Source organism: Plectropomus leopardus, chromosome 16 (genome assembly GCF_026936395.1).
Source record: "Plectropomus leopardus strain MGB_pleo_1.0 chromosome 16, ASM2693639v1, whole genome shotgun sequence".
Lineage (NCBI taxonomy): Eukaryota > Metazoa > Chordata > Actinopteri > Perciformes > Serranidae > Plectropomus > Plectropomus leopardus.
The window spans coordinates 32,887,422-32,902,480 of NC_142191.1; the positions used below are offsets into that span (position 1 = coordinate 32,887,422).

Consider the following 15,059-nt stretch of genomic DNA (forward strand, 5'->3'; position numbering starts at 1 on the left):
ATCAATGCAATATATATATATATATATATATATATATATATATATATATATATATATATATATATATATATATATATATATATATATATATTATTATTATTAATAATAATAATTTATTTATGTCTTTTGCTTATTTTTACAAAATTGTAACTTTTTACAAATGTATGCCTAATGTTTTTGCTCATTTTAAGATCATTTTCTTACAATGTTTTACAAATTTCTTGCTTTTTTAAAAATTATTTTCTCATAACTACTTTGCTGATGGGTTTTTTTTTCCTATTTTCAGATCATTTTCTTTTTTTTATTACTACTTTCTTGCTATTTTTGGCATATTTTCATGTAATCTAGTAACTTTTCATGTATTTCTTTCTAATATTTTTAAAATTAGTTTCGGGCAACTTTTGTGTAACTTTTTACTTATTTCTCGGGGTATTTTTTGGACAATTTCTTGTGAAGTTCCTCCTTCCCATGTTGTTGAAAAAAAAAATCAAGCCAGTTTGCTAAGGTTTTAAATGGTTAATTAGCTAAGCTAAGGCAATCTAAATAAAGGCCGCTGATCTCAAACTTTTGGAACAAATGAGGACGGTGAAACGTGTGACTGCGAAAACAGAAATCTCATAAAAATGAGGACTTCCACTGCAGGGCATTCATACTGACCAACAATGAACCGTGTGTGTGCTGCAATTCTACAGTCAAACACATTTGCATAGAATTTGTGTTGAAGCTGACTGGTGAAAGCTTGTTGACACTTTGCTTAAATGGATACTGTTGGGATGAATTGGCCCTCAACTACTTCCTTTTTTCACAGTTCATTCATGGTGCTCGACAGCGAAGCAGATTTTTGACAACGGGCGCAGTGCCCAATGCGCAGCAATGACTATGCTTTTTTACAAAAGGCCTCATCAAGGAGGCAAGCTAGTAAACGATCTGGAAAAGCGTTTCAAATTATAATAATTTTGTAACATAATTTTAAATGCATTATCATGATCATTAGAAATTTATTTTTCCCTAGCTTTTTTTGTTTTTGTTTTCTCTAGTTTTTTGCAATTTGTTTAACATTTAAGTTGCTAAATGCTTTTCTTTCTCCATGTTTTTGTAAGAAATCAAACCAATACGTTCTGGGTTCAAAGGTTTGAATATCTGTGAAAGGTGTCCAAAAGTACAAGAAAGTGTCCTGAAAATTATTTGAAAAACAACAACAAAACAACAAGTAAATGACCCAAAAAAGTTGTTTCAAATTAGAATAATCTTGTCACATAATTTTATATAAATTATTTTGATAATTAGAAATGTATTTTTTCCCCTACCTTTTTCTTTTCCCCTACCTCTTTCCCCTAGACATTTTAGCTGTCTCTTTTTAAATGATCTTCTTTTATGTCCATGAAAATTATTTGTAAAAAAAGTTAAAAAAGATTCAGATTATAATAACTATGTAATATAATTTGAAATACATTATTTTGATCCTTAGAAATATAGTTTTTCTCTTTTTTTCTTTTTCCTGAACTTTTTTTCCCCTCGACATTTTACTTAGCTTTCTAAAAAAATGATTCACCATAATTTTCTAAAAATTATTTGGAAAAGTTTGGAAAGACCTAGAAAGAGCATTTCAGATTATATTAATTCTGTAACATACATTCATTATTATGATAATTAGAAAGATAGTTTTTCCCTATTTTTTTCTAGATTCATAAAAATAATTTCTACATCTACTAATCCACTACTAATAAGTACTAATCCCCCTCCCATGTTTCTGAAGGAAATTGCTCAGGGTTCAGGGGGTTAAATACTTGTAAAATGCACAAGAAAAGGGGTGTCGCTCCAGCCTTCAAAGGGTTAAGAGCATTGAAAATGTCAACATTACAGTACAACATATTTCATATTAATACACAAGATCTTATGATAACTTCTGAAGTTATTTTTACTTGTGTGTAAGAAATACATCAGAATTATTTAAGCCATGTTGACAAGCAAAACCTCCTTTACAATTTGTATGACTCACTTCATTTCCTTCCCAGCAACCACATTCATTTGGGGTGTTCATTTGTGTGAATGTTTTTAATAGCATGCTGTCACTTAGCAGACAGGGAGGATCTTATGGTGCATGCTGATGCCAAACCTTTTATGACACTGCAAAAACTCATTGCAGCAAAATGAGAAGCACAGACAGAGAGGGAGAAAACAAGAGTGATATTAGAAAAGTGGAATGGAGGAAATGTTGCCGTCACCTTCATTTTCAGAGTCATCTGAAGAGGTCGTCAACACTTTGATGGGGCAAGAAATGTCCTGTAAATATCAAAAGAAAAAAAAATCTGTAAAAGTTAAAAGAAAAAGACCTCAAAATATTATTAGATATTATGAAAAAATAAAAGTAAAAAATAAAATGTCCAGAAAACTACGCTTATAATTCCATTAACATATTTAAAATAATGTTACAAAAATATCTGTCATGCATTTTTCAGAACTTTCTTTAGCTCATTTTCTTTTCTTAGCTTTCATTTTCTTCTTTTTTGTTTTTTAGGGATACTTTTATGCCTTTTTTCTGATAATTTTCTTGTAAACTCTCTACTAACCTCTGTATTTTGTTGTCTATAATTTTCTCCTACAGTGTCTGAATTTATGTCTGATGCTTTTTTCAGACTTCTTTTCAGATCATGTCCCTACAGTAGCAGGACACACCTGCTCGCTCTGCTGTCCTCTGACTGTGCTGCTGGTGTTCTACTTTTACTTATATATTTGCACAAGTAACTCGCAGTATATTCTGAGGTATAGCAATTCATACAGTATATTTTATGGAGCCATTTAATTCTGAATATTAGACTTTAAAAGAGAGAGACAATCGTGAAAAACAGAAAATAGTTAAGGAAACATGTAGAAAACTGCATTTACTACTGTTCTTCTTCTTCTTCTTCTTCTTCTTCTTCTTCTTCTTCTTCTTCTTATTATTATTATTATTATTATTATTATTATTATTATTATGTTAGGTGTTTGGAATTTTTAGGAAGATTTTAGGAAGTCTCAAGAATTTTAGAATGTTTTAGGATTTTAGGATGTTTGTTCAAAGTCTTTGTGAGAAACCAAACCACTTTTACAAAATGACGGGGCCAGTCGCAGCAGCCTCCTACATGTTTCTAGGATTTAGGACATGCCTAGATTTTTAGTAATTATCAAGGATTTTAGGATGTTTCTAGGATTTCAGGAAGGACATTTCAAGAATTTTTGGATTTTAGGAAATTTCTAGGATTTCAGAACATGTCTGGGATTTCAGGACATTTCCCTATTGGAGGGTGCACTTGGCACTTTCTTTTCTTTTTTTTTTTTAAATAAACAACAAGCTCTATTTTGATGCTGTTTTAGGCACCCTATGTATACTAAGAGTACAAAAACAATTCCCAGTGTGAATCACTTTATTTTTATTGTGAATTAAAAAAATTATTGGCCCCCTGTTGCGGGCCAGATTGCCTTAATGACTGGAGGTTCAGTGAAAGATCCCACGCATGTCATGTAGTTGGGAGGAGCGCGAGTGAGTGTATTAAGTTTCTCTCACAGACAGACAGACAGACAGACACACACACACACACGCGCGCGCGCGTGTACACACACGCACACACGTACAGTAGTTACTGTACTTGCTGAGTGGACCAATAATACAAGGGGGATCAACATTCCATTAAACATTCCTCTCGCGGGACTGTCCTGCCTGAAACATCGCGAAGTTTCCTGCTGTTTAGTATTTTGGTGGCAGCAGGCAACAGCAAGCCGCGGAGGCAAGTCCAAGAAAGGTGGAGACTCCTGCTCAACTTCCTGCACAATAATCTGAAGCAGCACCGACAGAGAGCTGGGGACGCTGCTGCCGCTGTTGCCGCTGCCGCTGGGACCGAGGACGGATGGATACACGGCTCACTTTGTTTCTTCTCCGCCAGTGAATCGATAAAAAGCACTTAATTGTGATTATCGACCTGGCTGCTAGCTGCTAGCAGTGCGGCTGCTGAACAGATTCCCCGCGTCTGATAGCGAGCCAGTGCGACGGACAGGAATGGGTGAGTTTTCCATGATGTGGCGCTTGTGTTGTGTTTGTGTGTTACCCTCTTTTGACTCGACATACAAAACAAGTCGCACACGCGCGAGCCATTCAACCAAATGTCAGAAATGACATGTATTGTGCTATCAGCTTTTGGTAGCAGGGATTTAAAGTTAGCGAGCCAGTTAGCTAGCGGGTTAGCCTAGCCAGCTAGCCGCCTGGTTAAGTGGACAACGCCACCTCCATCCTTGGATTTGGCTGCATGTGGAGCTAATGTTAACAGGAGCTGCCTCAAAGCTGCAGTCAACATGGCTTCTGCAAAGCTACTTCATGCTCTCAAACGACTGCAACGTTAGTTTCCTGAAATTCCGACTTTGTTCTCGTCTGTAATTCAAAGTTAGGACTCTGCAGTTAAAGTGTGTACAGAACTCCTCAGACAGCAAACTTCACACATCACGTTAGCTTCTTCTGGTAGCACAGCTTAACTTCCCCTTTTGGAGTTTGCTTTAGGTCTGAAGTAAGGAGTATTGAAGTTATTCCGGTTCTCACAGTGAGTCGTGACCACATTCTGTGTGTGTCAGTGACAGACTTACTGTAAGTTGCCACACTCACATGCATGGTGTTATTTGCTTGTCACCACCAAAATGGACCAAAACTCTGTTTTGAATATGAACCCATGACACCATCCTTTTAGCATTTTAAAACTTTTGCAAATTGGCTTGATTTCTATAGAAATATGTGGAGAAGGTGATGAGCAAAGAAAAAAGAAATGACCCCAAATTTAGCAAGAAATTAAAAGTATGAGAAAAGTATCAAAATAAATACAAAGCAGCAACAATGGCAACAACAAGGAAATAACCTGATACAACTGCTTAAGAATTATAATAACTGTAACATCATTTTACAGGTGTAATTATGATAATTAGATATACATTTATTTCCCTTAGCATTTTTCCTTTTTCCTCTAGACATTTTCCCCTAGCTTTTCAGGTCAGAGGTCGGAATTGAACCCACGGCCACTGCAGCAAGACTTAAGACTCTGTACATGGGGCGTCTGCTCTACCAACTGAGCTACTGCGTGCCCCCCTCCTTTAGCCTTAAAGAATTTTTTTAGATTACAATTTTCTTGCAATTTGTGAAACATTTCTTGCCATGAAAATTATCTGAAAAAACGACAACAAAACAAATGAAAAATAAAATTAAAAAAAGTGCTTAAAAAGTTATAGTTATTCTGTAACATAATTATGAGTATGTAGTTTTCCATAGCTTTTTCTCTTTTTACCCTAGACATTTTCTCCTAGCTTTTAAAAATAATTTTCTAGATTTACACATTTCTTGCTAATTTTGAAACATTTCTTGCTATGAAAATTCCTTGTAAAAACAACAATAACAACAACAAAAACAACAACGACAACAGCAAAACAAACAAAATAGAAAAAGTTAAAAAAAAAAAAAGTGCTTAAAATAGTGTTTACCACAATTTCAAATTTGTTGGTGCACATTGACTTTTTTCCCATGGTCTTGCTTTTAAAGGGTTAACCTTACAGCAGGGAATTGATGAAGCCTGATTCTCAAGGTGAAGTCTTCAGGCTGACAGCCTCATATAATCAGGACATTTCACTGCCAAACTTACAAACAAACACGGTTGCTATCTTTGATGGTATGTACAAGTTTAAAAAAAGCCCTGCGGAGTGGATGATGCTTGGTGTCGCTTTGTCACTGAGTGTGGTTGCTGTGATGGTCATGATGACTGCAATTTACAGACACAAGTCAGTGTTTCCTCTCCATTCAAACTGTATTATGAAACCTGCCCTCTGCATCTCGCTGGCTGAGCTGAGTGTGGGGTTTATGTGGTTGTGTGCAGTAGGACTTGTTTGAGACCTTTGCTATGTTGTCAAACAGGTTATAAGCTCAGCCTCGGCCTGTAAGGTTGCAGGCAGCGCTTTTTACATTCCGAGTTGGAGAAGTGCTAAACACAAAACTGCTTTGCATGAAGTGTTGCTTACACTTAGTCTTAAATACCACAGTGATACAGCACAGTGGGGGTGAAAGGAAACTAAAACTGCACTTAAGGAAGTATTTCACTGTTGGAAAGATTATATTTTACTGGTAATAAACTAGTCTGTCTCTGCAGCAGAAACACAAATAGTTGAAATTGGTGCTACAATACCAGAGAAAACAGAGAAAAGGGCACCTTTGCTTAAGAAGTATGAAAACCTACAACTACCAAAATGCACTGTGCAGCTCTGAACCAATAAACACTCCCTCGGTGACGCAATGCATACATGTGAAACATTGGCCTGCCAGCAAGAAAACATTTCATATTACTAAATATTACTAAACTAAAACAAAGTGTTTGATCTCATTTTTTCCACCTTTGTTTTCACTGTGCAGGAAGCAGCATGGTGCCTACTTTCTGTTCACAAACTCTCGCAATTACAATTAAAAAGGGGCACTAACAAGTGTTTCTGAAAACATTTTATGAGAGAAATTGGCAGTGCAGGGAGGGAGGGGTGGTCTCTTGATGCACCCTGCACCAGTGATATTCAACTTGTGGCCCGTGGAACAAATGTGGCTTGTTATAAGGTGCTGGGTGGTCCCCAACCATTTTCTGTTTCAAAATGAAAATAAAGTGATTCACATTGGGAATTATTTTTGTACTTTTAGTATACATATGGTGTCAGAGCGCGTTAAACAGCATCAAAATAGAGCTGGTGACCAAAAAAAGTGCCAGTATGCCAAAATGTAAAACAGATCTTTCCTCTGGAATTGTTAAATACCTGTCAATCATCCTCTGACATCCACCAAAACAGGCTTCTTTACTGCTGTCCATTTATAGGACACCTCACCTGTAATGCATTGTCCCCTCGGGTGGCTCCTCTATGAGCATATCTGAGCTGTGTTTGGACATGTCTTAGCTATGTGTGTTTGTGTGTGTGTGTGTGTGTGTGTGTGTGTGTGTGTGTGAGAGAGAGAGAGAGAGAGAGAGAGAGTGCGAGCGAGCCCCTCATCTTCTGTACTTGCTTTCTCTAAACTTGGCTCGGGCTATGTGCACTACTTTACCAACTAAAACTCACAAAGTGGAGTTTGTTTAGTGGCATTAAGTGGTTGAAATAGTGACTCTGTGTCTGTTCTGCCCTCTGAGCCAGCAGCCGTTCCTCAGTGTTTTGCATTCTTTGGCCATTTTTCTCTTTTACTACGATAGTGCAGAGGAGACAGGAAATGAAAGAGAGCAGGAATGACATGCAACAAAGGTCCCCAGTGAGACATGAACTGGGAACATTGTGATTACATGGACAACTTCTAAAACCTCTCGGCCAAAAGGACGCCCCAGTTACCATTCTGTTTTATTCGCCAGCATCACTGCAGGACTCCATAGAATCACGGAAACAATGACTGGACATTTGCCAGAATGTCTGATTGAATATTAACCTGAAAGGAAAGCAACTCAACCAAATATTTACCAGCATGTGGTTGATGTTAATTTCCCACCGTGGCTTTAATTTAACCAACGAAGGTCAGTTTATTTAGGCTCTTTAATCTGGGGCTTAAAAGTTCATTCACTTGTGATAAAAAGTAACATAATCTGGTTAAGTTGTATTTATCATAATACTGAATTTAATGCATGTATTCACTAGAGGCAACGATTATTTCACAAACTTCTGAAACTCAACACTGAATAATAAGGCACAACTAATATGGACCCAAACACCTTGAGGGAGCTGAAGGCAGTCAGCTATTCTCCGCTGTCCTCAGATGTGTGCTGCAGGAACTCAGGTGCTCTGTTTTATGCTGAACTGAACCTTACATTACACTGCAGCAGGAATCCTCTACTGGCTTTGCTCAGGGGCCGCTTTGCAAAATGACAGAAGGCTAGGGGCCAGATGCAGCAGCCCCATACATGTTGTTTTAGGTTTTTAAAATGTTTCTATGATTTTAGGACATTTCTATGATTTTATGACATATCTAAGATGTTGGCATGTTTCTAGGACTTTAGGACATTCCTATGATTTTTAGGACATTTTTAGGGTTTTAGGACATTTCTAGGGCTTTTTGACATTTTTGATTTTTTGACATTTCTAGGATATGGGGACATTTCTTGAATTTGAGGATGTTTTCACGATTTTAGGACACTTCAAGGATTTTAGGAAGTGTCTAGGATTTTCTGATGTTTCTATGCTTTTAAGATGTATGATAATTCTAGGATTTTAGTAGTAGTTCTCAGATTTTAGGACGCTTTTGGGATTTTAGTACATTTCTAAGATTTTAGGAAATTTCTAGGATTTTAGGACAATAGGGGCCTAGCGAGGACCTCTGTCAGGGGGTGCAAGGATGCACTTTTTTGATAAACAAGCTCTATTTTGATGCAGTTTTATGCTCTCTGGCACTTTAAAAAGGCAAAAACAAGGCCTAGTGTAAATCACATTATTTTTATTGTGAATTATAAAATAGTGGAGGGGCCACCTGGCACCCAATCGGAGGTCAGTTTTGGCCCACAGGCTGTAAGTTGAATATCACTGGTATAGGGTGCATCAAGAGTTGTGTATATATAAAGCATATAAAGAGCATAAATGAGTACACCTCCTTTGAAAATTCAGATTTGCATCCATTGCTCAGTGTCTATGAGTCCAATTTGCTGTATTTTGTTATAACCACACCTGTATTACCCAATGACCAATTAAAAACAAAAAATAACCATAACTTTGTTTTACACCCCTGAAAATTGTGGCTAAATAATCACAAGAGTTAATCTAATATTTCTTCAGCAAGATCTGGTATTTATTTTTACAAACAGAGACACATTTTAACATAAACATCAAATCCGTGCTCTCAGTTTGGAGTATGCAATAGACAACCACTAGAGGCCTTTATTTTTTACCAGAACTCAAAATACCCAAAAAAACCTTTACATAGCAATAATGAGCATACGCTTTTTACCTGCCTACCATGCACAATATTGCCCCTCAGACTGCCCACCTCTTCAAACAAGATTATTTGAAGCCAAGTGACATGTTGAATAACAAGGGCTTATTTTGTATAATCTAACCCCTGAAAGTGAAAAACCTCCAAAAACTGCAGTTAACTTTCAATCAGATTCATCTACACGTGATGCTATGACCCTGAAATTGGAATTATTCCCCTAAGTTCTCCATTTACTTCTTTAACACTGATGGAAATAATCACACTTGAAATGAAATACACCTTGTTTGTAGGGCATTAGCAGACTTTTAAAGCTAGCGCAAAGTCAGTTATATCATATGAATCTAGAGATTGTAACGAACCCCCTGATATCATATATGTTAAGCTAGCTCACTGGGAAATTAGCTAAATATTGCTCCAAAGTTGACTAACTTTACAGCGGGGCAATATTCATAAATATAATGTCATATGAGATTGTACCTATGATGCTGAGTAATTTATGAATATAATAAACTTTTATAAAACGGTTAGTTCCAACCAAGCAATTTGATTGGTCGAGAGGCATTCCATGAGTGCTGATATAGAAGTATAACATCACTGGGACTGTTAACTCTGCATGTATCACTCCGCTTCACGGCCGTTCAAAACCCGTTAATTATTGTAAGAGAGATATGTTTTAAAAGTGGGATATGTTTATAGCATGGTGTAAGCACAGGTTCAAACAGCTAGTTGGCGCTGTTCACGTAGCTGTCAGTTGGTCAGGTTGAGGGAGGAGTGAAGGAGAGAGGGAGAGGGAGAGAGAGAGAGGGAGGGAGCGGAGTTTGGGGTGAGCAAGCAATGACGGGGATTTTGAAGTGTGTCTTGAGCTGAATGTACATTCATTGAAGTTACTAAAAATTATGATGAAGCCCAGGAGGGAGCAGCTGTGACGGGTTTTGGTAAACCGCTGTTCACTGGGAGTAAACCAGATGTTACAGATGTTACAAGGATTTGCAGTGAGACAGGGACACACTCGTCTGACACTATCCACAGCCCGAGAGACAGCAACACACACACACGCTGTCTGATACGGGACTCGAGGTGACGGAGATCACGGCAGCGAGCGGACACACGCTGCAGTGAGGAACTAATTGAACAAAGTAACTCAGCTGAATCTCACAAAGTTTCTGTTAACAGACTCTGATTTCAGTGAAAACACAGAGATAAATGTTCATGATACTGAGCAGCTGCTCTGTGCAGATATTAGTCTAAGCCATTCTAAACTGTGTAAATTGTGCCCACCTTTCTTTTGAAAGAAAGTCCGTAAAAAAGTTATTTCCCCTCAGCTTGCTTCCTCTGTTTCTCTTTTCTTTCTTAACTTTTCTGATACCCTGACTTTGTTTTTTTTTTTGGGGGGGGGGGGCACGGGCACGGTGCAAACAAACAACATGTACAACGTACTGCATCTATCTTTCTCCATTCTTGGATGCTGGATGGAGAATGACGCTCAACTGGTCTTTTCAGAACTCCCCACAAGTGCTCTGTTGGGTTGAGGTCTGGTGACATGCTTGGCCACTGAATCACTTTCACCATGTTCTTCCTCAGAAATGAAACCGTGACCTTAGATGAATGTTCTGGGTCGTTACGATGTAGGAGGAGTGCCCGGCGACCCAGTGCTCGGAGGGATGGTAGTATCTTCTCTTTCAGTAATTGGCAGTAGATTTATGATTTCATGATACCATCAATGAAATGCAAATCCCCGACACCTGCAGCACTCATGCAACCCCACAGAAGAACACTGCCACCACCCGGCTTTATAGAGGGTACCGTGCATTTGTCCTTGTACTCGTTGCCCTTTCAACGCCATACAGGTCGGAGCCCATCAGTACCAAAACGATTTGTCTTTGTCTCGTCACTCCAAAGTATAAAGACCCTTTAGTCCACGTCTTTGTCAGCACGGGCCCTGGCAAATGCTGAACAGGCTTTTTTGTGCTCCTCTGCAGCTTGCGTCATATTGTGTCACAGGAACACCCCCTACAACAATCATTGGGGTGTACTCATTTTTGCATCATGGTCTTAAGTCATTTTGTTAGAAGAGTTCCAATTTGATTTTTGTTTCTGAGTAATCTCATTTAAAACCAATAAGCTAGAGTTGTGCAAACATTTTAGTGTCTAGGATCCTGTAGATGGTTTTTATTCTAAGGAGGGACATGTTTTTTTGAAAAATCTGTTAGGGTGTACTCATTTATGCTGAGCACTGTACATGTCGGGTTGTTCACTGCACCACACTCGGGGAGCGCAGAGTGTACTCTGGGTACAGAGGAAGCAGCTGTTCTTTGTGTTGGGCCTGAAAGCTTTCACTCACAGCAGCTGCTCTTCTCATCATTCATCCATTTGTTCTGATCAACTCTGAGTAGGGCTGAAACGATTCCTCGAATAATTCGAGTAACTCGATTACAAAAAATGATCGAGGAATTTTCTCTGCCTCGAGGAATCGTTTAATTTTGCCAGCTCAAAGCATGGTATTTCGCCCGGACTACTTTTAATGCGGCACAACGCGCTGACGTCACGCACGTAAAGGAATAAAAAAGAGGCGGCGGATATATTTGGTTTTAACCACGGATGTAGAGGTAACGACGAAGAAGGCGACGAAAGCGAAAGGCACAAAGAAATGGCAGAAAATGTTAAAAGTGTGGGAGCATTTCAAGCTGGACACCAAGGCGAACACTGCTGCGTGTATTCACTGTAAGACAGCGCTTGTATACCACAACAGTACGTCTTCAATGCTGCAGCATCTCCACTGAAGGCCCCCTGTTTACTCCGAGAGCGGAGGACCGTCACCGGAGACAAGGCAAAATTAAGTTAACGTAGCGCTAATTAATGAGATTAACGTTACTGTACCTTGCTAACATAACGTTAGCCCTGCGGAGGGCTAGGTTTCTATTAATTATGACTACTGTCGATGCGTGGCTAACGTGCCTTTCATACAGGCTTTATTTAATCTGTAAAAACACAGCGCTGCAGAGTGATGAGGGTGGAAAATAAAAACATAATAAAGCTAACTGGGTAGTTACAAAAGGAAACCAATGGTTCATTGTTAGGTGAAATGTCTTATTGTCCCATGTATATTTATAATTGCTCTTTAACTAAACAAAAATATGTTTTATCCGATTACTCGATTAATCGACGGAATTTTCAGTAGAATACTCGATTACTATAATATTCGATAGCTGCAGCCCTAACTCTGAGCATATGTACTGATCAGTTATTCACCTGGCGAGTCACAAACTGCTGCTGAGGAAAATATCTGCCTGCACTGCGCCAAAGGACCTGCAAAAACCAAACAAAACCAAAGTTTGCTGTTGCCCCACGCCACACATTTCCACAATAAAAGTGACGGGAATCATTTTTGTAATAAGGTGCCAGAGTGCCTAAAACATCACCAAAATAGAACTTGTTTATCAGAAAAAGTGTGAGTGGAGGGTCCCCTGCACTCCCTGACAGAAGTCATGGCCAAGCCCCTGATGTCCGAAATTCTAGAAATGTCCTTAAATCCTAGAAACATCCTAAAATCCTAGAAATGTCCTAAAATGTGAAAAATGTCCTGAGATCCTAGAAATGTCCTTAAATCTGAGAAATGTCCCAAAATCTGAGAAACGTCCTAAGTTCTTAGAAATTTCCTCAAATCCTAGATATGTCCTAAAATCCTTGAAATTTCCTAAAACCTAAAAAATTCCTAAGAATGACCTAAAATCTGAGAAAAGTCCTGAATTCCAGAAAACTGTCCAGAAAAATGTGCTAAAATACAAGAAATGTAAAATGTGAGAAATGTGCAACAGTAAATAAGTAATAAATAAGTCCGAGATATGTCCTTAAATCCTAGAAACATCCTAAAATCTGAGAAATGTGCTAAAATTGTAGATCTCCTGGCTGTTATCCTGCGGTATACAGTAATATGGAATGTCCTAAAATCCTCAAAACATGTATGGGCCTGCTGTGACTGGCCCCTGGCTTCCTGACAATTTGCAAAAGTGGCCCCCAAGCAAAGCACGCCGAGTATCCCCGCACTACCTCACTAATATGCATCAATAACTGTGTCTGTCGTCAGACCTCCATGACTTGTTTGGTCTTTGACATTTGACAGGCGTAGCCATTGTTTGCACATGGCTGGAGGCTCTTTGTTTGCTCATAAAACTATTGGTTATGTCATTTGTGGAACAGGACAGGTTAAAGAACTTGAATAATAGCGATAGTCACTGTTCAGAGTGTGTGTGTGTGTGTGTGTGCGTGTGTGTGTGGTTTTGTCGTATCTTCCAGGTGCGTGTAATGTGTCAGTGCATTGGTAAAATGTGCACACGCGCAGCTCTTCTCCTCCCACTGTGTGCTGTGGGTAAACAAAGCTGAATGGCTCCATCTTCTCCCTCTCACTTGATTTCTCTCTGTAACACTTTACTCTTGGTATCAGCCACCTATCAGATCAGAGCAAAGGAATGCAGTTATGAGTTTCCTCTTAGCTGATAGTGTGTGTGAATGGCTGAGGGGAGCACAGAGCACACACTGATGCAGACTGTCTGCCTGGCAGTTAGTCTGCCTGCGTGGCCTTGAGTGTTTCCCCCCCTTTCTTTCTCTTCCTTCCCTCCTTCCTCTCCCCCCGTCTCTCCCTTCCCCCGTTAATATCCTCCTGTCTGTCACTGGCTTATATAAGAGCTGTGTTGTACAAACTCTTTACCTGGAAGCATTGTGTGAAGGGTGGAAAACAATAACCTGCTAGTTCCTTTCCTTCTGCTGAGCCGCGGCCCGGCACCCAGACAGGAAGTGAAGTAAAACTCTGCTGGCCTCTCTTAGTTTTCATCGCTAGACTTGAGAGTGAATATAACACATAGAAAATGATAAGATTGCTTTTAAAAAACAAATGGATGGCTACGTATGGTGAGACTGAAGTTCTCATCTTTTTACTTTTTTAACCCTTTGAAACATGGAGCGACGTCACTTTTCTTGCGCTGCCTTAGATGCCTTTCACAAGTTTTTAAACATTTGAACTCAAAGCAAATTGTTTCAGTGTCTGTCAAAAACATTGGAAAAAAGGCAATTAGTAACTCTGTAAGAATTTTTCCACAAATTGCAACAAAGAAAACTAGATTTAAAAAAAAATATTTTTCAAAAACTAGGGAAAAAAGGCACTTTTAGAAGGTCATATCTTTATTTTTTTAAACATTCTTTTCTGTTTTTTTGTGTTTAGGTTTTTTAAATATAATTTTCAGGTAGTTTTTGTGTCATTTTCTTGTCTTTTGTTGCTCCTATAGCCTTCCTCCCATGTTTTTGAAAGAAATCAAGACAGTTTTCTCAGGTTTCAAAAGGTTCATCTTGTTGACCATCGTTTTATACTTTCTTCTTTTGTACTTTTTTTCCCTCTTTTTTAAAGGGATCATTCTTATACTGGTATCGGGAAAAAAACCCAGATGATGCCTTGTCCCGGGGAAATAGCTGTCTCTGATGTGGGTGTTAATGATTGAGAGGAGTGAAACAAAAAAAAAGGAATGTTATTTAAAGGAAAATTACTTTGAAAAAAAATCTTGGGAAAATGTTTAGAATAAAAAGCTAGGTAAAAACTATGTTTATAATGATCATAATTACATGTTTAAAATTATGTTACAGAATTATTTCAGCACTTTATTTCAGATCATTTCATTGCTTGTTCTTTTAGCTTTATTTTTTTGTGTGCTAATTTTAAGGTAATTTCCTTGTACTTTATACCAGTTTCTTGTATTGTTTTGTGTCATTTTTTTTAAATAGCCCATGTTTTGAAAGAAATCGAGTTTGTTTGGGTTAATTGAACTCTGAAATGGCACTGTGGGGAGGAGAACAAGAAGAATGCAACTTAAAACAAGCGTGGGCATGATAAAGGTATGGTGAAAACACAGCACAAAGATATAAGCTGTATTTCTCTGTGGTATGAGAACAGTTATTGATAGATCAGTTTTGCTCACCATTGTAATCACTTTTGAGAGAGATCATAGAATATATATTAGGTTATTTATAGCACAACTGGGGCAGAGGCATGGCAGCAGAAAGTCAGGTGCATTGAAAGTGAAACTTAACCATTAATTCTGCTGGTTTAAAAGTGTTTTTTTTGCTTTCAATT

General features: G+C 38.2%; 1 protein-coding gene across 2 annotated transcripts in view; it reads left to right on the forward strand.

Annotated features, from left to right (window-relative positions):
• The first annotated feature begins 3,632 nt into the window (after nt 1-3,632).
• cd2ap (CD2-associated protein) overlaps nt 3,633-15,059 on the forward strand; it is a 78,582-nt gene continuing 67,155 nt past the window's right edge. The window contains exon 1 of one of the 2 annotated variants that reach the window (XM_042503550.2): nt 3,633-4,037. In XM_042503550.2, coding sequence (XP_042359484.2) covers nt 4,034-4,037 — 4 coding nt within the window. In that variant the 5' untranslated portion in view covers nt 3,633-4,033. The remainder of the gene's footprint in view (nt 4,038-15,059) is intronic. The other variant, XM_042503549.2, reaches the window with a different exon arrangement.